The 27039-nt window shown below is 39.2% G+C and overlaps 1 protein-coding gene across 1 annotated transcript in view; it reads right to left on the bottom strand.

Annotated features, from left to right (window-relative positions):
* MACO1 (macoilin 1) overlaps window positions 1-26249 on the bottom strand; it is a 53112-nt gene extending 26863 nt beyond the window's left edge. The window contains exons 1-6 of the mRNA XM_058553267.1: window positions 26013-26249; window positions 11999-12140; window positions 10143-10269; window positions 6215-6338; window positions 4474-4652; window positions 2719-3220 (exon numbers count right to left, since the gene is read on the bottom strand). Of these exons, the coding sequence (XP_058409250.1) occupies window positions 2719-3220; window positions 4474-4652; window positions 6215-6338; window positions 10143-10269; window positions 11999-12140; window positions 26013-26092 (1154 nt within the window). The 5' untranslated portion in view covers window positions 26093-26249. The remainder of the gene's footprint in view (window positions 1-2718; window positions 3221-4473; window positions 4653-6214; window positions 6339-10142; window positions 10270-11998; window positions 12141-26012) is intronic.
* Between the last annotated feature and the right edge of the window lie 790 nt (window positions 26250-27039).

The following is a 27039-nucleotide window of genomic DNA, read 5'->3' as shown; positions in this document are numbered from 1 at the left end:
AGCAAAAAGAGGAGGATTAGCACGGATGTTAGCTCAGGGCTGATCTTCCTCAAAAAAAAAAAAAGAAAAAAACAGGCATTGGGCCAGATTTGGCCTGTGTGCAGTCGTTTGCCAATCTGTGGCATACAGCACACTGGAGAACACCCATGGAGCTTGGAGAGATAGAGAAAGACCCGAAGAACTGCTTGCTCCTTCACAGAGAATGGCCATCAAACCTTATTTTGATCGATCTACAAGAATTCTTTTTGAAAGTAGTGTACTAATGAATTTTTCCCACAAAAGACACTGAATTGGTTCCTCAAATATGGCAGTTCTCAACCATGGTATTGAGACAAACATAGCTGTAGAATATGTTGCAATTAATTTATTACTAATAATACAGTACTGTTTGATTTAAAAAAACATTTTTAAAAGGGTAGATTAATTTGCTCCCTATAGCCAGCCTGGACCTGTACACAACCCTGGGTGTGTCTGCAGTAGTCAAGGGCTCATGTACTCAGTCAGCCCATCTATGTTTGCATCCAGAAGGAGCCTTACAGACGACTGAGTCCAGCTCGCTCCATCTGAAGATAACAAACCTACTGTCTAGCTAACAACTCAAACATGTCAGGTTTGGATCAGTTACAGTCTTATTAATATCCATCAAAACATACATGAAGTCAAACAAGAGGAAACAGGAGATAGCCCAAGAAGGGTGAGAGGAAGTGTGATAAAGCCTCCTGCCAAGGCCAAGCTGGATAATTTGCTCAGATAGATTCTCTTCTTTTTATAAACTTTCATTGTTGCTCATCGTAGAAAAATTTGAAAGTGCATGAAAGTAAAAAGAGTAAAAGAAAAGTCCCAGTACTATCATGGACCAACAACTATTGTTATCATTTTGTTCTGTTTCCCTTCAAATTCTTGTTCTGTGTATATTAGAAAAACAGATGTTTTTAATAAAATCGCTTTCTACTTTCTTCATGAAATACTATGTCATGAGCACTTCCCTATATTGTTTAATAGGGCTCAAAAAATACAATTTTGTAATGTCTGTATTAAAAGTGCATCAAATGCATGGACCATATTTATTTAAATTTCTTCCCTGCTGTTGGATATTTAGATCATATCCTTATTTTTTTATAATATTACATTAAAAGTTGAAAATAATCCTATGGAAGCTTATATAACTATTTAAATATAATATTTTCTATTTATGTATTTGACAGCAGGTATTCCCTAAAACAGAGTAATACTCTGGGGCCCGTCATATCAAGGCACATTACTGACCACAGGAAGAGGTAAACGCCCCAGGAGCAGGCACAGGAGCACTGGACCCACGTAATGGAAAACTGGCCATCTGAGTCCTTGAACTTCTTTACTAGAGGCAGATTAGGTAGTAGAGTGAGTCAACATCACAACTGGGGCCCAACTGAGAAGGTGTCACAAGACTGAGCCTTGACTGTTCTCTCTGCAAAACCCAACAGAGGAAAATCGTTTTGACTCAACTGCAATTATTAAAATCGGGTAGGAGAACGGATGTTAAAGGAAAGCAAGGTTTCATTTATAGCATTTAGTAAATTTGTGGGATATTCCCTTTGAAATAGAAGGTCAACTAATTGGTCTTTCTCCCATGGGCATCTGGAGGAGGGTTCTCTGCTGAATGCTTTCTCTGCAGGGCCTGATGGGCACAACCTCATAACAAAGAGATGTGAATGCCAGCCTGGCATCAGCAACAGCATGGTATGCTTCCAAACATGGCTGGGGGCTATGAAACTTCTAGAGCCTTTATCAGTAGAACCCAAATATATTTCCCTTAATCTAGGTGCCAACCAGAAAATTAAAACAAATTAATAATCTAGTTCATATAATTTATAACGCTGGAAATCATCTCCCCCTAAATAAATTGCCTGCTCTTAAACAAGCCAAAGGAAGAGGAATATAAGATAACTTAGTGGAGGGAGGGAGTTACAATTGCCCTCTTGAGTTATACGTAAAAAAAATGTCCAGTTCAGATCCCAGTTTCCAAATTGAAAGATATGAGGTAAAAGGAACATATGTGTATTTCATAAAATACATAGCATATATAAAATACAGCAAAATTAAGTCTGAGCCAGTCAAGGTAATACAACGTTATTTTTTTAAAGATGGGAAAAGGAACATTTCTGATTAAAATCCATGTCTAACATTGTATTTACCTACGAAATTTTTAGAAAGAGATTACTTCTCAAACCTAACTTTCCCAGAGTTATTTGGGGGATAATTCACATTTTAAGTGGAGAAACAAAAACAAGCACAAGGTGGTGAGGATAACTTTCTCCACCACGACCACCTCTCCCCTTCTGTAGCTGTCTCACAAAGAGATCTGCGTGAACAGGACACCATCCATAGCACAAGAACTTTGGGTATGCAAACAGAAAGGACAAGGACTAGAGACCCACCTCTCAACACCTCTAGAAGAAGCAAGTTACACATCAATCTGTCGTCGAACTTGGAAAGTAATCACTGCCACCTCTTACTCAGGACACTGGAAAGAGCTGGAGTCAATGCTTCAGGACAATGGCACTTAGGTGGCCAACAAACCCATGCGAAATAAACACTAACGTGTCAAATAGCACAGAGTTAACAGCCACAATATCTGATTGCAAACAACTCCGACAGGCCCCCATGAAGTGTTTGTTTCTCAAGCCCTGAGTCAAGTTTATTGGAAAGTGTTGGTAAGGACACAGCACACACACTTACCTTACCAGTGCGTCTGGTTTGCTTAGTTGGTTATTAGGAATACAGTTTTCCATTAAGTCCTTGTGTGCACCTGGGCTCTTGCTGGTGCATTTCTGCTTCTTCTCATTTTTACTGGACGAGGAAGGAATGCTCCCATTTGTAGCGCTGTGACTTCGCGGTGAGGAGTTCACAACTCCACTGGCATTTTTGTAATTTTTTGAGGAAGCAGTGCATGAGTCCTCTTTCAAGAGATTTTCTGTACTTCCCACAAGATCATTATTTAATCTTTTACTGTTGATATGGTTTTCCATATACTCGATTTCTTGTATTTTAGAGTCTACAGGTTGTAGAATATTGTTGTTATTTATTCCCAGGTTGTGTTTTTTGGCATCCTTGTCTTTTTCTTTTCCTTTTTCTCGGTATTCTATCTCTGGCAAAGTTGTGGAGAGTTTTTTGTTGGCTGGAATACCTCCGTTATGATGTATAAGGATCGAGGAATCCATATCAGGTAATCCTTTGGCTGCTACAATACCAAAAACAAACCAACAAACACAAAAAACCACACTGGAATATTTAGTTGTATAAAAACACAGAATAGACTGATTCAACAAACTGCAGTATCTATGCTTAGAAACTCACTACATTAATTTGCAAACTTATTTAGAAGCAATAACCACACCACATTATGCTAACTTCAAGAAGTAAATCCAAATAAATTTGAGAAGCTGTACATTTAGAAGATTACCATCATTTACAAACACCAAGCCACTAAACTTTTGGCCTTGCAAATAAGATGAGGATTTTATAATTAAGTCATACTTCATTTAACAGTCAAATCAAACGTCTATCACTGGGGTGAGAGGACACAGGAAGATCTGACTCTAAGAGACTATATTTTAAAAGATGCTTGCATGAAACAAACTGTTAATGACTTGACTGAAAAGAAAGAGATTAAATGAAACAAGAGAAGAGCTATGATGTCAGGATACAGAGCATCTATCCTTTTCTTGACTCTAGCATTGAGGTAATAAGAAGTCTATATTATTTACTAGTCCACTTGTAAAGAATTTTCTGTATCAGGTCTACACATTCCAATCTGCCAAAGTCTACTAGAAGAGATATTTTTGCACCACACCAGAGAATAAGATTTTGGCATATATCAACTAAAAACACGACCCCAAACTTTGAACTCTCAAACTAAAGATAACTGGTATTGCTGTCAACTCATCTACTGAATTGGTAATACGCTCATTAGAGAAGTCCTACTAGAAAAGGTTCAATTTAAGATCCACACTACATTATATGAATCATTTAGTATGGGACCTATCTATCTTGGCTCTACTCAGAAGAATTTTGACTTATAAAACAGTTCTATATGTCCACATCTCTCTCTTGCTTATACTTTGGTTCTTGGTTTGCTTCAATTACAAACTCACATGGTTATATATACTACTTTGCTACTGAGAATAAATATTTTAAAATATTTATAACAAATATTAAAACATAAAATAAGTTATAAAAATAAAATATATAAAAATAATAAAATAAAATAACCATATTTAAAAGCACATGGTCCTCAGACACTAGGTAGAAAACATCACCCACACTCTGTATTTCACGACCAAACTAAGCAATGCGGTGAAGAGAAACACCAGAAAACAGGAAAATCCTTGGTAATTTTCCGAATTCTAGCAACTTTTCCAAAAAAAAGGATTCTACTGACAGACCAAATAATGACTAACCTATTGAGCCAACAACTTTAGGGTAAAGACCTACCTTCCTCGGCCTCTTTTTCTTGCTTCTGTAACATCTGCTGCTCCGGGGGGAGGGCTTGTTGAAGAAGCTGCATGTAAAACTCGTTCTCTTTTTGCACTTCCTTTTGCTTCCTTAGCCGCATTTTGTAGCTTACATAACTTTTGAAGCCAAAGCCCAAAGTGACCACAGGGTACCCAATACTAGAAAGAAGACAATCCAGCCGGTAAGTTCAAGTTAAAAACAACAAGCATGTGCATCAAGCACATGAGAACATCTACAACTGAAATTAAGAAATAAATTCTAGATGATGATGGTAGTTGAGTATTCAGTAAACACATAAATAAATGTAATGTCTGCTGTGGAAATCGGAGGCATTTGGCACACAGAACAAACCCCCAGGGAACAGCAGGACTGCTGGACCACAGAGGCTGCCCGTCAGAGTGGCATTCTTCAAACTAACTGAAGAAGTTACCACAGTGACTGCTGGATACAGTCGCTAACGTCTTTGATTAACACTGAACTGCCTTGTGCATTATTAGAACCTCAGCATCTGTATGCTTTTAAGAATATAACAGGGTGGAGATTTTATGGGTGATCATAAGTAAACATCGTAAACGTTAAAAATCAAAAAGACATCATTTGGTTTTTAATACTAGAAGGAAGGTCAAATTCAGGTGACTACTTTAACTTAATCTTCTTGCTGCCTGAGGGGTACTGTCACCAGCTATTCCTGGAAAATTAGTTCATAAAACACTCTGTCATACATAAATTCAAAAATCATTTAAATAAGTATCTGACATTATCAGTGTTAACATTTGGTTTGTACTCCCAAATTAAACCAGCTGTACTTATAACCCTAATCTCTGGGATAAAAAGTTGAAATATTTTCATTCAGCTCATCAGTCTGTCTAACACCATTTGAAAGCCTCTGCAAACACTGTCAAAACTCATATTAAGCTTCATTAACATTAAAACTTATCAATTATAATTAGTCTAAATGTGATCTCACTACAAATTCAAAGTGACAAGTTTTATTGACCAGGTTTATTTAATTCATTTATTTGTGAAAAGACTTTAAAAATATTGGATACTATTTTTTTTAGTTGATTTCTCTTTATTTTGGTTTCTGCCACAAATATTAGCAAAAATTAGTGTGTTTAAAAGAAATATACATTAAGTGGTGATTTCCACAACAGTGCTCATTTTAAAAAATGTCTCATGGTTAAGGTTAAATGAATAATATCTTAATATTCATTTACATTTCATAAGGAAAAGTAAGTTTCCTTTAAAAATCATTAATAATACTCTCTTGCTTTTGAAAACAGACTAAGGAAATTATAAGTTCATTTCAGCTTCATAAAACAGCCACATATTTCATCAAGACTTTTTGGAATCATTATCTGATTATAATAAAAATAGATAACATTTATCAGACACCTATGTGCTTGGCATTAAGTTAAACACTTTACTTTTATCACGTCATTTCATCTTTCTCATGACCCCAAGGGACAGGTCCCCAGTATACAGGTCAGAGAACTAAGGCTTAGAGAGGGTGACATGTCCAAGGCAACAAAGCTCTCAGGGGACAGAGCTGGGATTCAAACACTCATCTGCCTGAATCGAGAGCTCATGCTCTTTACCATCATGTTATGTTGTCTTCTGCGTTCACGTAAAATCTCTAAGAAAAAATTTTAAATTGTATTTACCATTCTACACTAAAAACATTGACTTGAATTACAGATTAAGAATACATAATACTCACCAGTGAGCAGCAAATGGACGGCAAAGGTCTACATGAAAATTTTTGAGATCTTTAAATCTAATTGCTGCTTCAATATAAACAAAGAGTATCCAGAGGGACACTGTGGGCAAACACACTCCTCTCTCTGTGGGAAAGCAGCAGAGAGACAAGCATCAATGATACATTAACTAACATAAGAGATGGATTGTTTGGGAGACTGGTTAAACTACAATAACTTTCATTAAGACTTTCAAACTAATTAAGAAGCAATTTGATCCAAACTGAAAGCTTTTATATGACAAAAAGATGCCATGGAATCATAGACAAAAATAAAAGACAAACAATCTAGCAGAAAAATATTTACAACATATGTAAAACAAAGGAGTCATAGCCCCAGTATACAAAGAGCTCTACAAATCAATAAAAAGGCACCTGAAGAAAAAAATCTGCAAGTCATAAAAAATATATATATATAAATAGCTAAAAAACATATGAAAAGATGCTCAACTTCACTACTGATTAGGGAGAAACAAATTTAAAAAATGGAATTCCATTATTTTAACCCATCAGATAAGCAAAAATTTAAAAGACAGGTAAAAGTATAGGGAGGGTATAGTAAAGGGTTCATTCTCATACTTGGCAATAATATAAATTGGGGCAACTTTTTTAGAAGGCAATTTGGCAGTATAATTAAATTTAAAACACTTAGACCTTTGACCCAGAAATTCCAATTCCAGGAATCTACCCTATAGAAATATAAAAGAGCCCTGGCATAAATGTATAAGAATATTCACTGTATTATTATTTGCAATAGCAAAAATTTAGAATTAATTTAAATGACTATCAATAGGAAACTGTCTAATTATGATATAATGAAATATGATGTAGTTTTTCAAAAGAATGAAGATCTATACTAATATGAAATATGTAAAAAAATAAACTCTTAAGAATGAGTGTCAGCACAAAGAAATGTTTCTGACACTTAAACACTGTTAAAAAATTTTTTTTAACTACAAGCTCAGATTCCTTTTCTAATTAAAAATAATTTTCAAGGGAGGAAAAAGCAACTTGCAACAGAATAAATAAGATGCAAATAATGGAATAACTTTCATTGGTTTTTAGAATCCAAATCTGCAGGCTAGGTCCATCTCTGTCAGGACATGACTAATAATGGGATATTTTATGAAGATGGACCACACAGGCATGAGGTCCAGTAACTCTGGAAAGAGCTCCTTTGAGACTGTGTAAGGCGAGCAAGTTACAGAAGAAAGAATAGGAAGGAAAAATCAGTGACCTGAAGGACTAAATGGCTTTTTGCTAAGGATCTTTAGGATGAAACAAATGAAAAATCATAGAATTTTGGAACTGGAAAGAAGATCATTTAGTCCAACTTCCTCATTTTATTGAAGAGTAAAGTGAGGCCCAAAGTTTATACAAATTGGGTCAAAGTTCACAGAGAAAATATTAAGTCGGAAGAACCTCAGTTCCCCGAGACCTAGTCTGCAAGGTAAGAAGACACTCGAAGCTCTGTGAAGGCAGCTAATGGCCTCAACCATTCTTATAGATTTAACATACCAAAAAAAGGGTATTTTTACAACGTAGAAAGACAAACAGCAATCCTTAGGATAATGCATTTTCAAATTCATTTCAAAATGCATTTTCAAAACTTTATATTTCCTACTCCCTATACTAATTTCTAAAGCTGTCATACATAATAAACACATTACAGAAAAAAACACAAAAATTTAGACATAAATACCTGTATTTCTACACCTATCAAATAAATAAAATAAAACCACCTTGGAAATATCTTTGGGCAAGTGTAATAGTCACGTTGTACATACACAGTTTTGTATCCTGTTTTTTTCCTCTTAACAGCAAGGAAAAAAAGTTTATGATATAAAATTATCATTCTTTTGTGGCAATATATAATTTCATCAACCATTCCTAATATTCTTAAGAAAGAATTTAAACTTTTAACAATTGGAAGAGAAATTAATCCCAAGTTATAAAACTGCACTCATATTTGTCAGGCCCAATGAGAACAGAGAGTTTGTTTTGTTTGTTTGGACTAATCATTCCAAATTAAAACATACTTCACAACTTAGCTATTCCCACACGCATTTCTGAGCCTAGAGCTATAGAGAGGCCAGTATCATTTATGACCCCAGCTTCATTGCTGCCCTGTGGGTCACCACTGAGCTCGTTCCCAATAGGTTCTATTAATAGTTTTATGAGTAGTTTTTTCTCAACTACTAAGACATTATTAAAGTAATTTAGGAAATCATTACGGTTCATCAGAGCCACAGATTATCTGAGCTAGAAGGCTCCCTTAGACATTATCTAGATTACTCCACCTTCATATGACAGAGAGTAAATTGACACCTAGAGAGAATGGCGAGTGTAAATGGCAACTCACTCAAAACTGAGGCCCAGGACAAGGAAATATAAGTAAAAACCGGTATAAAGAAAAATCACTTTAATGAGAGGAAAGCAGACTGAGGAACCGTCATGCTAGCTTATAAATCAAGTCAGATATGAGAGAGTGCTCAAGATGGAGAAAACCATGCTCAAAGTGGATACTTTAAAACACAGAGCTGAATTGTGTCTTCTACATGAGCCAACATCATCCTCTTAGCAGCTCTGAGAAGAGGATGAAGGTTGCTCCAGAGAGCTTTCATTAGTCAGCGCTCCCTCGGTGGTCAAAATGCTACAGGTTGCAGCTGGGCCTAAGAATCAAGTTTCATGCAGCTTTGCAGATGAGCCTGATGATCTGAGAGCCAATCCTCACATCCCCATGCATCCCATGTTCAGGCTTCCTCAGTGGACCAGAGCTGTCAAAACACCTCATCTCATCTTAGTTTGAAATAGCAAAAGTATAGCTCTAAGAAGAAGGAAGGTGGCTGTGTAGCTCCACTCAAGTCAGAACACACCTGAAATAGTACATTTTGGTTAAGAGAATAACTAAGAACTAGGGGATCTGGATGGTGAAAGTGCTTAAAATAACATACAAGGAGAAGCTGACGAAACCAGAGATGTTTTGCCTACAGAAAAGACTTGAGAGGATACGACAGTGTCTTTAAATCTCTAAAGAAATATTAACGTGGATGGGAGGTTACATTCATTCAGTGTGGCTCTACTGCAGGGGGGTCCAGTGTTTGGGCTTGAGAAAATGGTCTGTAGGCCCCTTGAAATTTTAAGGAAAAGTTTTGTACATTCCCTATATTTTTCTGGGGAAAGCCTTTTTTTTTTTGTGAGGAAGATCAGCCCTGAGCTAACATCCACGCCAATCCTCCTCTTTTTGCTGACGAAGACCGGCCCTAAGCTTACACCTATTGCCAATCCTCCTCCTTTTCTTCTCCTTTTTCTCCCCAAAGCCCCAGTAGATAGTTGTATGTCATAGCTGCACATCCTTCTAGTTACTGTATGTGGGGCGCCGCCTCAGCATGGCCGGACAAGCGGTGCGTCCGTGCGCACCCGGGATCCGAACTCGGGCCGCCAGTAGCAGAGCGCGCACTTAACCGCTAAGCCACGGGGCCGGCAGCTGTGGGGATGCTTGTACCAAATAAGGGTTCAACTAAATGACCTCTGACATTCTTTTCAATGCTGAAACTCCAGGAACATTTTTCCTATTTGGCACATGACTGTCTTTCAGTCTACCTAAATAGAAATCACTTTAACTTTTTAAAAAAATGGATATCTTCATAATAAGAGTTGGTAACTGAAATGCCTACAATCAAGAAGTCAAATCATAAAGGCTTCAACTTTTGATTCAATTATGAAAAACAGATAAAATATATTTTAAAGGTATATTATAATCTATTAGGAAAAGGCAACTTTAAAATGTCCACATTAAACTCAACTCTAAATAATTTATTCAAAGCAATCACCACACTAAAAAAGTTTGAATCTAAGATTTCTATCCACCTAAGACACCATTAAGACTTACCTGTGTGCCATACGTACTGAACCCACACATATGTGCTAGCAGCAAAAAAAAGCCACTGTATGGGGATGAACAGCAGACATATTATATTTGACGTGAATGCCACACAAACAAAAAATACTGAGAAGGCCTATAGGGAAAAACAAAATAAAATAAAAAACACATCTTAGAACTCGTTATTTTCAAACAGAGATTATTAAAAGCATGTTGGACAAAATCTGAACTACCATGCAATAACTACAGAGCAAGTTACAACAGGAAATTTTAAACATTTTAAATCAGCCATATAAAAAGTAGTGGTTAATTTAATATTAAAGAGTAATTCTATTTATGGCCTCAAATCATGAGGAAGAACTGGACCAGGACAAACTGAGGTTGGTTCACATTGAGTTCATCTGAACTCCACAGGTGGGTTACCTAAAAGAACTAGAATTTTAACACAGAAAAGGCTCCTCTCTCCTCACAAAACATTCTTAAAGATAGGCTGTTGGAACACAGATGAACCACAACAGTAGTAAGAATTATGATGACATTAATAATTTTAATAATGCTGCCTTCCTCTGGACACACCACTATCTATTACCAATAGGACATGAGCTCAAATCCATCTTTTCAATGCATGGACTTGCTCTGACCAAAGCACCAGGCCTGGGTAGAAGAGTCACAGGTTTAAGATGTGGCTATGGGACACAAGAGAACCACAAGTCAACCAAGGGAACAAGCCCAGGCTTGTGTCCTTGCTCTAACCCAGCAGTTCTCAAAACATGGTCTGGGGATCCCAAGGGGTCTCTGAGATCCTCTCAGAGAGTCTTCCAGGTCAAAATTGTTTTCATAATAATACTAAGACCTTATCTACCTTTTTCATGCTCATTCACTCAGGAGTACGGTGGCGTTTTCTAGAAGCTACGTGGATATTGCAATCAACTGAGTTCAGAAGCAGATATGAAAATCCAGCTGTCTCCCATTAAGCCAGACATTAAAAAGATTTGCAGGGGCCGGCCCGGTGGCGCAGGCGGTTAAGTGCGCGCGCTCCGCTGCGGCGGCCCGGGGTTCGCTGGTTCGGATCCCGGGCGCGCACCGACGCACTGCTTGGCAAGCCATGCTGTGGCGGCGTCCCATATAAAGTGGAGGAAGATGGGCACAGATGTTAGCCCAGGGCCGTCTTCCTCAGCAAAAAAAGAGGAGGATTGGCGGATGTTAGCACAGGGCTGATCTCCTCACAAAAAAAAAAAAAAAAAAAAAAAAAGATTTGCAAAAATGTAGCCAATCTTCTAATTTTTTTTGTTTTGGAAAATATAGTTATTTTTCATTAAAAAAATGTAATTTATATTAACAATAATGGGTTTGTTATTGTTATTTTTAAGTGAATTCATAAGTAAGTATTCAAATTTTTTTCAGTTTTAATTTCCAATACAGGAAACGTGGATAGATGTAACCCACATAAATAAAAGCTCTTTGGAGTCCTGAATAATTTTTAAGAGTGTTAAGGGGTCCTGAGACTAGAAAGTTTGAGAACCACTGCTCTAACTCTAACCTAATTCCTCAGAAGTACTTCAGAGTAGGACTGGGCAATTACTGCTTCCTCCACTCCCACCTCCCTCCCCAAGTCCTCCCGCTCTCCCTCCTCTTCTTCTCACTGGAATGGGAGGGGAGGAGGGAACCTAATGATTTGATCAGTGGGTTCAGATAAAATAGTCTTAGAGGCCAGTTTCAGTCCACAGACCCCATTAGCTCAATACAGTCTCCTAAGTATTGTTAATAAAATCTACTTTAAACAGTTTCACTATCAGTTATAGAAGATTTTCTCAGAAGGGTAATTAAATCCTTTATGTTTGAAAAACATGTATTAATAAACATACCAGTCCCTGGTATCTGAAGGAATCATAGACGCTCCTGATGAAAAGCCAAAATGGCCACAGGTATTCAAATCTGAACTCCAGGACAAAATCTGCCAGGAGGACAAGTGCCCACACTACCAGGAATTTCAGGTATAAAAATGTACTGCAAAACACAAAAATAACAAATTAATTCAAAGTCATTTGTGAAGAAGTAGAAAAAGAAAAGGCACTATTTTGTTTAAGAGACAAAAGATATCTTCATATACCATGAAAACAATGGAGATAAAGGAGAAAAAGAGACGCCGCCATGGCCCATCTAAATTTTACAAGCTCTGGTGTTGATTCTGAGACCACAACTATCAAAATAAGATGGTGACCAAAAATGCTTAATTCCATTTAAAATGGAAAAAAAAAATTAAATCTCACCACTATTTTAAAATGTGCTAAGTGTCTGACTTCAAAATACTGCAACACTCTCAAAATTACAGCTTTCAAGCTGTTCTTCATTAGAAGAAAATGTCACGGTTGAAAGGCTTCAAATTTGCTGTTTCCCACCCCTCTACATCCGTCTGAGGAGTCTCTGAAATTCTCGATGCATATCCCTACATGCTTAAGAATTCTTTCTCTCCTCTCTCCTCTTGCCTCTCTGTAGCATTCATCTGCGTTAACCAAACAAGAACCAAATTACTTCCCCAAATAGGCAGAAATTAACTTAGGGAGCAGATGCCAATCACTACTAAGGGCTGTGAGGGTACAAAAATGTACATTAAAGAAAAAATCCCACAGCATCTCAGCCTTGCTCTAGCTGAGATGTAAATGTGTGCTCTTAGTTCCCTCTGGACTTAGGTTAAACAGAAGGACACTCTGACAAGCCAGTCAGAACACATATCTAAGCACTGCAGTAGCTCAAAACTAGGTAAAGACATGGATAAAAAAATTATTATTTTTCACATAATCTAAAAGTCCATTCTTCTAGTTCATTAGTTCTAAAATAAATAATAGAAGCCTTCAGATTCTATCTATTAATAAGCCCCTAATTCTATGTCCTTAACCCAATCAATTCTAGAGCAGGTTAAATTCAGGTATTTTTTTAAAAAAGGTTTTCTAAGCTATACAGATTGGAAATACCTAAAATTCACTTTGACTTGGGCTACAACCTTGCATGGTGTTGTGCAATGCATACATTCCAATATTGATGTGATTAAATTAGCTGTTTGAATATACACCACCAACAACAAAATCAAGACTTTCAATAAATAATTTTGAAACATATTAAAATAAGGTACAAAAAGGGGCTGGCCCGGTGGCACAAGCAGTTAAGTGCCCATGCTCCGCTGCAGAGGCCCAGGGTTCTCCGGTTGGGATCCTGGGCGCGCATCAACGCACTGCTTGTCGAGCCATGCTGTGGCAGCGTCCCATATAAAGTAGAGGAAGATGGGCACGGATGTTAGCTCAGGGCTAGTCTTCCTCAGCAAAAAGAGGAGGATTGGCATCAGATGTTAGCTCATGGCTGATCTTCCTCACACATACACATACACACCCACACAAAAAAATAAGGTACAAAAAAACATATACCTGGGGGGAAACAACGAAAGCAGGATCCAGCATTGAGGATTCTTTCTGTGCCCTCTGAAGCCACACAGGTAAAAGATGTCAAGAATAGACACATATGACCCTTAATGACACAGTATCATAATGATAAATAATTTGCAACCAGGGTCAATTTCTTTCTTCTATTTTTTTTTTTATAATTTTATTTATTTATTTTTCCCCCAAAGCCCCAGTAGATAGTTGTATGTCATAGCTGCACATCCTTCTAGTTGCTGTATGTGGGACGCGGCCTCAGCGTGGCTGGAGAAGCAGTGCGTCGGTGCGCGCCAGGGATCCAAACCCGGGCCGCCAGCAGCGGAGCGTGCGCACTTAACCACTAAGCCACGGGGCCGGCCCCAGGGTCAATTTCTAACACTAATTCTTGGTAGAACTTCTTGGGGCTTGATAATAAGTTTCAACTAAAAGGTGTGCTGTAGAATTGAGGAGCCCAGGGCAAACTAGAAGAACACAGGTTTGAATCCAAAGTTCCACCTTTTATAGTTTCATTTCACTAGAGTCATGTTGCCAGATGAGGACGAGGCCTTCAGTCCCACTCATTTAATCCATCACTGATCCAGTGGAGAGCAAGGCAAATCATATTAGAAGGAACAACTGAGTCATGCAGGCATTCAGGAGCACAAATCTAGTTTGAAACTCGATTTCTAAGCTGCTTGGCTTTAAAACTGAAAGGATTTTTCATTGTTTCTAGGTTTTAAAGAAGAAATAATAGCCTCTCCTCCATGTTCCTAAGCCATTTAAGAAATGGCATGAAAACGTATCTACTTCTCTGATGAATCCTTTTCCCCATGGGCTGTCTCTGGAATGTAGCTGAATGGATGTGACGGGCACCTCATCATGTCTAGTTGTTACCATGCCCCAGGTGGAGAAGGTACCACCAACTTGCTCTCTGTCCCAAATGCTCAAGGCATGGCAGCATCCCAGTCTAGCCAGCAACATTCCGTTTCACTATTTATATAGCATTATCCAAAGAATGGCAGCCTGTTGAATACTTTTTGATAACTCAATCATGTAAACCTAAGGCAGTACAGAAGTGATAATGTTTGTTACAATGACTACTTTTTTTCAACTCTGTGACTTCAAGGGGGTCCCTTTTTAAGTATTTCACTTCTTTTCAAACAACTGCTTTCATACCTTTGATGTTTCTTGATACCCAGTTCTTACTGAGTCCAGTTTAGAAGTACAGATATCTAAGGAAACTTGATCTTTCAAGTTCACAAATATATGCCATACCCTCACAGCTTTGTAACTTAGGCTCCTTTTTTAAAGGTGGGCCTGCCCCTAAAAGTCAAGAGGCAACCTAATTAACAAAGTTGATTTTACTGTAGGATTAGTCTTGAATTTTATTGATTCATTTCAGTCTTACAAGGTTTTAGAAAGTTTAAGACAGTTTCCTGATTCAGTACTCACTTAGCCTTCTATCAGTAAACTATGCCCATTATCCTTATATAGGCACATGTAGAAAAGTTAAAAGACAAGTAATCCAGAATGATTGCTCATCAGCGTAGAAACGCTAATTCCTTTCCTTCCATGTTCTGAAAGTCGTAAGATTTTGCCAAAACCAATGAGATGACATTCTAAAGGGGGAGAAAATTAGACAGGGTTTTAAGCCATTACAGCCTTTCAAAATATTTCTTTTAAACCATGAAGAATATATGATTAAATATAAAATATTTTTATATATACAGTTCATCAAATGACTTATGGCTAACTTGATGTTACTTTAAGTCTCTGATCCAAATAAATTTACTAATAACTATAAAATATCTTGAATAAAAATTTAAAGCATAACTGCAGCAAAAAGATATTTTCCTTAATAATATATGTAGTAAAACAAGGGCAGACCAATAATGTCTTCTGATGGTGCTATCAGCTTCTATTCTGGGTACCAGCGAAATAGAGACATGCAACTATTAGGCTTAATGGTGGTGATTCTTTCAAAGTGGATATTAAATATAAGATTCTTTTTTCCCCCCCACTCTATTCCTACCCTTGCCATTTACAACCATTTTTTACCTGAATCTATCTAGCCATACCCTCCATCTATAGATTAATCATCTATGATTAATGAGAAGTAGTACTGAACATTCTTCTTTTTCCAAGTAAAGTGCACCTTCTCTCTAGTACCTCTAGCTGCTCATCACTTAGATCATTTTCTGGAGCCCACATAATTACCACAGGATGGCCATCAATCCTCAGTACCTGACCTTTTCCCTAGGCAGACTAACGGCCATTTAGTTCACTCGGGCCTCACCACAGAAATGACTCTGTGGAATATTTCACTGGCTGTGCTAGTGGTCATCTATCTCAATCCCTAGCTTTCCTGTCCTCTCTGTAACAGCAACTGCGAGTCGCTTTTAGCTTTCAGTATGTAGCATGATACTTCTTGCACCAAACTGCTTTGTCTTCTCTTATCAAACACCTCTCCCTACTGGACATCACCTCTAGAATATTTGTCCAGCCGCTACTTCTGCTGGTCTTATTATGCGTAATTATAGTCTTGCTACTCAAAGTGTGGTCCATGGACCAGCAGCATCAGCATCACGTATCAGCTTTTTAGGAAAGCAGTTTTTCAGGGCCCACCCCTGAAGATGGTCTATTTAATCTAAGCCTGCATTTTAACCAGATCCTTAGATGATTTGTGCATACATTAAAATTTGAGAAGTACTAGTCTATAGTATAAACTTCTCATTGTCATAGAACTTCCACTGAATTCCACAATGTCTCAGAAAGAAGACAACAATCAACTCAGATAATCAGTACTTATCTCCCAACTGCTAGCTGTCCTTCCCTCAACTGGGAACATTCAAATTGTTCAGGGTTAATTCTTCCATTTTCTACATTTCCTTCTGAGTCACAGACAAGACACCTACTTAAGTACAATTTAAACTAAATGAAGCACTTCCATTACCACTCTTCCTTAAGCACACAGCATGACCATCACTTCCTCAAAATAGGCCTCCCTGACCCCAAAGTAAAGACTGTTACCTCATTATATGCTCCCATAGCATCCTATACCATAAGAATATTTTGTGTAATTATATAATATTTTGTGTAATTAACTGTTTAAATGTAAAGTCCACAAGAACAAAGGAGCTGTCCATTTTGTTCCCTGCTTTATTCTCAGTGTCCAGCATAACACCTTGCACACTGCAGGAGCTTAACAAATATTTGTTGAATCAATGACCTGCAATGCACAAGAGTGTTTGGGACCAACAGCAGGGCTTTTATCAAAGTACACACTTACAACGCAGGTAGAGGGAGAGACGATGCACAGGTGACTGGGAAGGGTGTCTGAACAAAGCAACATCAACAAAGATAACAAACACAGCTTCCGCCTGAAGGATTACCATGCACCTGCTTCCAACCTGTTCTTAGGAAGAAATGAATCGAACCAGCCTTGCTCTGGATGCCAGACTATCACTCCATTTGGCTTATCTGCCACTGGCTCTCACTACAGTGAGGGTTCTCAAAGTGTCTTCTGTCGTCTTTAACATCATTAAGTCTGACATTTAAAAAAATCTGCAAAAATGTAAAACCATACCACTCTTCTCATGGGTTTATTACTGTTACTTTTATAGGAACTAGTAATTATTTAAAATTTTTCTGTCTTAATTTCTAATACATTAAATATTGATAGATATAACTTATATAAACCGAAGCTCTTTGGGATTCTCATTTTTAAGAGTGTAAAGAGGTCCTGAGACAAAAAAATTTAAGAAATGGTGGACTACAGAAAGTTGTGCATGAGCCTCAAGATAAAATGGACTAGAACCACTGCTATGTTCTGCAACCACACCCTTGTGTAAAATCCAGAAAAGGCGAGCAGCCTGAGAAGACCTATGCTGTTCCATATTGCTCTTTTCTATTCCAGGCCTCCTGCAGACTGCAAAGAGAACCTTTCTAGAGTCAATTACACACATACATACTCACACAGACTGATACATATATACATACACAGCCACTGCAACGACAAATTTAACAGCATGAAATATGCCCATTGTAAAAGGAAAAAAACCCTAAAATGGAAATCACTAAGAACAAGCTTTTAAGAATTGTGTGGTATAGTATTTTTATAAAGGATTATATAGACTACAGAGATATCAAGGGCAGGTACCGTAAACTAATGCAACTGGAGAGTTTGGAGCTTTAGAATATCTGCTTCAAAAACACTTTCAGCAGCATGGACTCTGGGTTTTGGGATGAAGAGGGGTGAAGCAGCACATTAGGAGAAAGAAAGCAACCCACCCGCCCTAAAAAAATTCTGTTAACATTGTATAAACATTGGAAATTCACTTCATAAACAAGTCAAGTATTACACTTCCTATCTTCAATAGTAATTATCTTCTACCTAATCACACCTTACATTTATATCACACTTGTAACTTTTCCAAACATTTCATGTCAATTATCTCATTTTATTGTTACCACTGCGAAATAAGCAGAGCAGTTATTACCATTTTATAGGAAAGAAACACAACGAACAGGGAACTAATAGGCTACAGGGCACTGTTGAAAGAGCACAGAAATGGGAGTTAGGAGACAGCAGAGAACAGAGTGAATTTTACACAGAATGCTGTGTTACTGCCAAAAAAAAATAAGGTGAATTTCTATGTAAAGAAATGGATGAGATTAAGTGGAAAATTTTATGTAAACTAGAACAGAATCCTAATTTCGTTAAGAAAGAAATAAACGTTTGCTTATACAGAAAAAAAAAGGAACTATACTTATAAATTACATAACAGTGATCATCACAGAGCAGCAGTACTAAGGCCTTTTACATTATACTCATACATTGTCATACTGCTTTAATTTTTCATAACAAGCATGTGTTACTTTTATTTTTTTAACTCTTCATTTTGAAATAATTTTAGACTTACAGAAAAATTGCATAAATAGTACGAAGAATTCCCTTATATTTGTCACCCAGATTCCATAAATGATAACACATTTTATCGTGTCTATTATCATTCTCTCCCTATATATGTATACATAATTTTTTTTCCTGAACCACTTGAAAATAATTCGCATACATAATACCCCTTTACTCCTAAATTTCTTGAAAATAAGGATATTCTCTTATATAACCACAGCACAATTATCAAAATCAGAAAATTAACATTGATATAGTACTATTATCTGATCTACAGACCTTATTCAAATTTCAGTAATTATCTCACTAATATCCTTTATAGCAATAGATAGATAGATCAATCGATTGATCCTGGTCCAGGATCACATTCTGCCCTGTTGTCATGTCTATATTGATTTTTTTATTTAATAGAGGAGAAATTGTCATTTTGAGAAAGAAAAAAGATTTAATTGCCTTGCATAAGAAACTCCTGGTATCTGTTGCTTCACCTGGAAAATGAAGACAATGACACTTGCCCTACATATAGTGGAGAGTTTGAGAGGATCATGTGAGTTATTACACATAAACACCATTCAGAAAGGATGAAGTGGCACAATACAGTAAAACAAAAAGAGGACAGACTTTGGAGTTAGACAGATACGGGTCTATCAAGTAACTAAACCTCCCACAACCTCGGTTTCCTCACCTGTGAAACTGAAGCTAATACCCTTACTGCAACCAAATAAGAGAATGAAGATAAAAACATAATAACAACAGTAGTAATAGCAAGCAACTTTTTCAGCAATTAGTCCATGTCAGGCACTATGCTAAGTATTTTACATGACTTATCTCAATTATCCTGTTAACAATCCTATAAAGTAGGTAATATTATTTACTATCCTCACTTTACAGAGGAGAAAACTGAAGGGTAAAGTAGGCAGATGATGTGTTCAAGATCACATAACTAGTGTCAGGGACATTATTTGAACCCAAGTTCATGACTGCAAAGCCCATATGCTTATCCACCACACTAACTTTCTCATCTCACACAAGATGCTCAAAACTAATATTTTCCTTCTTTATATCCCTTCCTACATACATATTCAAGTTATATAATTCTTTAATTCTCAAAGTTTTTAAAAAATGAGCAGACATTTTATGAAAGAATAAACCCTCAGTATCTTAATTCACAAACTATGAATTTGTAAACACACTATGAAGCTCCGCAGAAAAAAATTTTTAAGTCAAATGTTCTTTACAGAAATAACTATGGCACAAAAGATGGAACAACTCAAACTGCTTTCCAACAATATACACACTCCTAGAATGGTTATTGTAATACAGAAACATGTAATTAAAAAGAAGATAACTTAGTTTTTTAAAAAGTCAGAAACACAATGAACAGTGCATGAGGTGCAGCTTGTCAAGCCTAGAAAAAGACCAGAAAATAATACTTATTACATCTGAGAAAGAAGACTTCAGCCTTAGTATTTCTCTGAGCTGAGACAGGAGTTCGTGTCTGACCGTGAACATGGCATTCACGCTCTCTAGAGCTCAGGGGTCCTCACTACAAGATAGGCAAAGTGCTGACTTCAGCGCTGAGCAGCTTGTTTGGTTTTTAAAAGTGTTTTGAAGACAAAGTAAAAGCAGAGTAGCATTATTTCTAGCCACCTTGCTTGTGTGGGGTAGGAAACAGAGCCCAAACAGCTCCCATGAATCAGCGCTGGCTACGGATACACCTAACGTGGACTAGCTGCACCATTTCAATCTACTAAATGCAAAACCTCTAAAAAAGACAAGGCGACAGAGGAGATGGGGTGAGAGATAAATTATTTCTGATGTTACAATCCCATGCCTCAATGTGAGCTCATCATTCTTAAGGGCAGCAGAGAAAAAAGAACAAAGAAATGGAGTCCAGTGCTATGAAGGGGCTTCTAAGCCTGGGGATGACAGGAAGGTTCATGAGCTGAGGCCAATTGATGTCAGATAAGTAAATGTCAAAGTAAAGATATAAACCCTCAAACAATATACTCAACAACTGATTACATTTTTTAAAGTTTCCATTACCAGGATGCATGTGCCTGAAGGTGGGAGACCTTAAGGAAATCTGAGGAAATCCACGATGGAAAAACAGTCTAGCAAAGGGTATGTGTTTCCACTGTTGCTATGTACTTATGCAGTTTGTTGAGCGGCCAACTTATTTTTCTTCTGGATCTATTTCTTGAAAACAATCCAACTAAAATAATTACACCCAAATCTAGTAAGCCTAGAGAATAAAGTAATCAGTATATTTGAAAAGCACACTAAATTTTATCAAGAAAAGTAACCCAACTAGAGTATTTAACTTTGAGCTCTTAACCATGTTTGTAAAATTTCTATCTGACCCTCCAGACTCCGTAAGACATATATCTTGTTATATCCCCTTAAGTATCACCTGGATGGTAGCGTAGAAGATGACAAAACAAAACAAAACACACATACACACAAGTAAAACACCAAAGGGTTAATACGAGTGGGGAGATCTGGGAGAAATGGCCACAGAAAAAGACTCTGGAAATGTAAGCGCTTACATAACATGGATTGGGTCCACAACACATAGGCATATAACAAGAACGTGAAAATAATTAATAAGTTATTAAGTGTACTGTTAAAATCAATCTCCAAATCTAGTAAGGTTCAAGAATGGCCATGGAATCAATGTGAAGAAAAAGGAGAATATCACTGATAAAACAGGAAGCTTTTAAGCAAATAATCTGAAATAGATCAGGTTCCCTCTTTTCCCCACCTCAACTTATAGCAGCAATTTAAAGGGATTTTCAAAACATCTAATGAAACTAACCTGCCAAGAATGCTCAGACAAGAAGAATCATAAATGAGAGTTGGAGGAAAGCACTTTTTTTTTTACGGTAGTACACTACTAGCAAAAATTAAGTACAAATTTCAGTGTGGCAGATTGGTATGTCATGGAAACCACAAATATAAGGCTTTAGCTAAACACCTTGCTGGAAAGGTTAGTGAAAGTATTTCAATTTCTCCATTGTACTTACCCCCTTCCCCAATACCCCTCTAAAACAATACCCAATTTATCACTTTTATGTCAGGTCCAGCATTGTTGAAGTTACAGCCTACCAAGATTACCAAAATGCTTTTAGGCCGTGAGGTTGCAACATTGGTATCTGGGGTTTCAGTTGCAGAACACATGTACAATCAAGGCAGCCAAGGGTCATGCCAGCCTCCAGTGGCTTTAATAAGCATAGCCCAAAGGAATCTAAAACTCAGCTTAGGAAACATCATTAAGGAGGCAGGAAGGCAGTAAAGTGAAATCTCTGGAGACCAGATTATTCACACACGAGTCTGAAAAGGGAAATTAGGAAGCTGAGAAGGATGCAAACTTTGATCACTTAAAAAGTCAAAGGCCAGAAAACTCTTCTCTGAAATAAAGATGGGAAAAGGTATCATATATACTAGGGAAGTCCTGAGTCCTCAGTCCTAGTTTTAAGGAACTAAGCTGTAAAAATGTAAGAGTCAGGTACAGTATTGCCCTGCCTAAGCTTCAGGCAATACACTAAAGCAGAACCCAGCAGAGGAGGACAGGAAGTATTCAAAAATTCACAAGAGAAGGGGTGTTTCCATCAACCACTAGTAACAAAGATATAAAATAGTTTCCTGAAGCTTAAAACACATGCCTCGCTTAAAATTCTTATTATACTTACTTGGTTAAGTAACAATTTTAACTGCAGAGACTTCAAACATAAATGTTTCTGCCTCTATTGTCTACTCACCACACCTTATCTCCTCATCTTCCCATTATAAAGCCAGTGATTCTCAGAAGGAAGGGAGTGGGCAGCATGGCAAGGTGAAAGGTGGGGGAACCACACAGAATCTCCTTAAGACTTTTGAAAACTACACGGCACTCCAACTCCCCTCACCTAGAGAATCACTGCATGTAATTAGATATTACTGTTGGAGTGTCTGGTGCGTGTGTGAAGGCAGACACAGGGAGAGAATCACAGCCATAAAACCCAAGGACCTCTGACATGTAATAATTAAGTAGAGTTATTCATTTTACTTTCTTTTATTAATAACTTTTTTCATTATTTCCAAAGTACTTTTGTATTTATCTCATTTGAGTTAGAAAATATTCCCTCACTTGGTGGCGACTGTCCACTTCATAAAATAGCACAGGGCAACATACATTAGGTGAACCACTAAAACAGCACGCTAAAATTTCATTCAACAAAAATATTTTTACTTGAACAGAACTCAAAGTTCTCCGGAACCTCAAAACCACTGTACAAAATTTAAGAGAGCATTATTATGGCTTACTAGACTACAAACTCCTTGAAGACAAGGAACTATGTCTTACCCTGTATCCTCCATAATTCCCTGAACAACGCAGGTTCTTAAATGAGTGGAATGGATTAGCTTATATTCATTTATTTAATAATTCACTCACTCAGAATTTACTGAGCACTGAATTCCTACTCTGTGTCAGGCTCTGTGTTGGCTCAGAACTTTTTTTAAATAACATTGAATTTCAGCCCTGAATAACATAAAAGAAAATGATCACCATTCCTGTCTCCTTTCTCTCATTCTTGATTGTTAACTTGACTGGAATAACATACTTCTATATGTTTCAGTTTTCAAATGATGGGCATATATCTAAATGTAGCTAACATTAATATAATGTCTAAAATCCATTTTCTTTCTCCCTTGATCCTGAAGCAGAATTCTATCACAGCCATCACACTGACAATAATGATATCATTTGACAATCACCTCAGTCACAGTTGCTGGATTGGAGCCCATGATTAAAAGCGTCTCGGCAACAGGATTTTTTCCAGCAAAACCAAGCAGCAACTGACTCCTTGTTTTGACTACTCGACTTTTGTTTATAGTTGTACCAAATCTTATAGTCCTTCCTGCCTCCTTAAAGAATAAACCAAACATGGGATAACAACGTGGCAAATAATGTTTGTGCAGCATGCTAAAATTTATAAAGAGTTTCACAAACTGTACGTTATCTTCTCCAGCCCTCAAAACTCATTTGACAGAGGAGGGAACCGAGGATCAACGCTGCGGATGCCCTGCCACCCAGAGCGGCAGAGCCGGGATTGAGAGTCTGAAGCTAGGTCTCCTCACGCCAGCGGCCCAGCGCTCTCCTCACCACAGCTACCTCTTGGCTATGCCGAGGCTCAGAAAGTTGTACAGACTGAGAACCTGAAAATAATAAGTCCATGAAAGGTTACACTACGAAACAGTAGATAGTGGGTGTTAAAACTGTCAACAGAGCCTCAGAAAAAAAACAAAGCTCTATGTTTTATGAGTCCAAAATTGGCCAGATGTTGAGAAACAAAATGGGCAATAGATGGTGTGAAAAACAATTTAGTATAGACTTAAATTTGATCATCAACAGAAGTTTGATAGTCACAATTCCTCAGGCACCATGATTTATAACTAACCCCTCATTCTGTTTGCTTTAGAAATAATTGGAAATTTTCTAAATCTTTTTAAAAACAGAATTAGAGGAAAAAAACCAAAACTACGATCTGGTTCTTCAGTCCGATACTCCATAATAAAAACTAAGAAACAGATAACTGAGCATGTTCATTTGATATATGATGCTCCAACAGGAAAGATAGGTAGAAATATATTTAGGTCTTTTATTAACATTTAACTTAAACAATGCCAAACAGAGGAGAGCACACAGATTTGAAAGCTGAAGCACTGTTGATTTTTTAAAATTTTACAGATGAAACTCTGAATAACTTGCATAGGATATTTACTATTAACCTTTAGGGTAAGAATTCAGATTCCAAAAGATCATCAGTAAAATAACAGCTTTTCATTAGACAATGAATTCACTTCTTTACATTGATTCCCACTGACCGAGTGGCTACTATGGCACAGGTACTCAACTGGGCATATTTGTTCAAATACAAAGAGAAGTTGAAATACAAGCAAAGACATGTAAATATGGGATTCCCAACCTTCTTGCTATAAATGGAGGTACAGCATCATATGTTACTGAAAACAGCAGCCATTCAAATGCCACAGTTGTCCTTGGTCTACCAACTCCGTTTAATATGCTTTTTCTATTCTTGTGTCACTATTAACATTAAGTTGTTCAAATCTTTTTCAATAGCCAAGAAAAAAGGCCTTTTTAATTCAAGAATTATGGTGTGTATAACTTGAAGAGACCTTTCCCCCACCCACTAAATCGACTGCTTTCACAGTTTTAGTTAATATGGTCAGGTTTGACTGATTCAGCATGGATTTTGGCCTGTTTTACTCACTGCTGTACTCTTACTGGCTAGAACAGGGCCTGGCACATAATGTATACCTTTGTTGAATGAATGAATTATTCCTATGATCTATGGCTCATTACATAAGAATATATCCCAGAACTTTTTACTTTGACTTCTTAATGCTTTTAAACTTGAAAGAAAGAAACCCTCAAATGTTTACATCAATCAGCTGCCTGTGAAAAGCAATCACTCCACATGTGTAAACAACAGCATGTGCAAGGTGTACAGTTATGCTAGGACAACTTGGGTGTCATCAGCCACCTCACATATTTCTCTAAGTCCCACAGCTAGAAAAGCTAGCTTGTAGAACACCATGAGGACTCAATTAAGCCTATATCCACATACTGAGAATTCTCCTCTGTAAATTAATTACTTCTCCACTGAAATAAGCTCTTTCTCAAGACAAGTACCATTTAGAATTAACATTCTGAGAAGAACCAGAAAATAACAGTGGTACACAAATTGTGCTTAGGGAAGCTGTGACTGTCACTAAGTTGCCCCCTGTTGTCCTTCTCCCTCTCAGAGTACCGAATTCAATTTCCAGTTAAACAGACACTGCTTTCCTTTTGGAGTGGGAAAAAAAAAAGGGGGAGTTTGGAGAAAATCCCTTTTAAATCTGAAGAAAACTACCTGCTTGAAATTGTCACAATAATGTTTGCTGAGAAAGTGATCATCAGCTCCTTTTGAGTCTGGAGCGGGGCCACAGAGCATGATTTGGGGGTATTGGCTTCAGCCCTCGGTGCCAAGTTTGAGATCCCATAAGAGAAGCAGAAGGCGACAGAAGAGGCAACGTGGCCACCTGCCCAGTCTGCCGGGGGCCACGGGGCCGCTGTCTGCTCCTAACTTTGTCAGCCTCTCCCCCCGGTGCATATGGTCGTCGCGCCCCCCGGTTCAGGCCCGCGACCCCCAGGCGGGAGCGGGGCTGGGGGCGTGCGGAGGCCGGTCGGCCCCGGGAGCCGCCCTCGGGGCGGGCGGCGCGGGCGGGGAGGGGGCTCGCCGCCCCTCCCCCCGGAGGGCCGGGCCCTCCCAACGGCGGCGCGGCGGCTCCCTGGGCCAGCGCCCGCCGCGCCCTCCCAGCCCGGCCGGCAGCCCCCGCCACGCCCGCGCCCCCAGCGGACCGGCCAGGGACCCCCGGGCAGCGCTCCTCCGGGGAGCCCCCGGCGCGGGCGTGCGGCCTAGTCGGGGTTACATAACGGGGCCGGGCCCCTCCGGAGCCGGCTGGGAGCCGCGGGGCCGGGCCGGCGGGGGCGGGGGCGCCGCCGCTCACCTGCCGTAGATGCCCTCGGTGATCCGGTTCCGCTTTAGGGGACGGCGGAGCTTACTGCAGTCGGCGTTCCGCCGCTTCATCCTCCCGCTGGGGGGCCGGTGCCCGCGCCGCCGCCGCCGCCGTCTCGCACCTCAGCCGCCGCCGCCGCCGGCCCGCCCCGCGTCGGGCCTGGACTCTACCCCTGGGGCCGGTCACACAGACATGGAGCCAGCACCCGGGGGGAGGGGGTGCGACGGGAGGGGGGGTTCGGAGCCTCCTCCGCCTTCGGAAACAAAGAAATGACAATTCCGGGGCCCGCCCGCCCCAGCACCAGCCAGCCGCCTGCCCCGCCTCCTCGGCCCCGACGGACGGCCTTCGGGGCCAATCGAAGGCGCCGCCACGCCGCTGCCGGCCAATCCTAGGGCCCATTGAGGCAAAAAGGACTCTAGAACCCGCCTCTTTGAAGGACAGAAAAATGCGCCAATCATTATGGTGTCTGGGCCCGTGCCTGGGCCTATCAGAAAAGGTTTAAATAGAGGCTTATAAATAGGCCCTATAAATATAACATCCTATATTATGTCTTGTTGCGAAGGTACGCTTCATTATTATTGGGTTGCGTTTCATTGTATTATAGTCCATACCAGAGCATACCGTGCTCTAGTCATAGTAGACTACCACTAGCACCCTGTGAAATCGGGAGGCCTGGGTTTGCGGCATGTGCTGTTTCAGCGCTGACATGTGCTCCACTCAGTCGCGTCCTTATGTAAGGGGCTCGTAGCATCCTCCTCATCCGGGAGTCTCCGGGGGCAGCGCCGGGGGCCTTTGCTGCGGATCCTGGAGCGCTCGGCCAGGCCGGCCGCGTCAGCGCGCGACGGGGGTACGAATGACAAAGCAAACCCCACAGACACACACACACACACCCTGCCAGCTTCCCGCGACGTGGTGACAGCGCGGCGGCCAATCGGAGGAGGCGCGGGGCGGAGCCGCTGCGGTCCCGCCCCCTGGAGGCGCGTCACGGGGGCGGGGCCGTGGGTGCGCGCGACGTCGC

Source organism: Diceros bicornis, chromosome 13 (assembly GCF_020826845.1).
Source record: "Diceros bicornis minor isolate mBicDic1 chromosome 13, mDicBic1.mat.cur, whole genome shotgun sequence".
NCBI classification, from domain to species: Eukaryota; Metazoa; Chordata; class Mammalia; order Perissodactyla; family Rhinocerotidae; genus Diceros; species Diceros bicornis.
The sequence above is the reverse complement of the archived record's forward strand: the minus strand, read 5'-3'. Positions and strand labels throughout refer to the sequence as shown.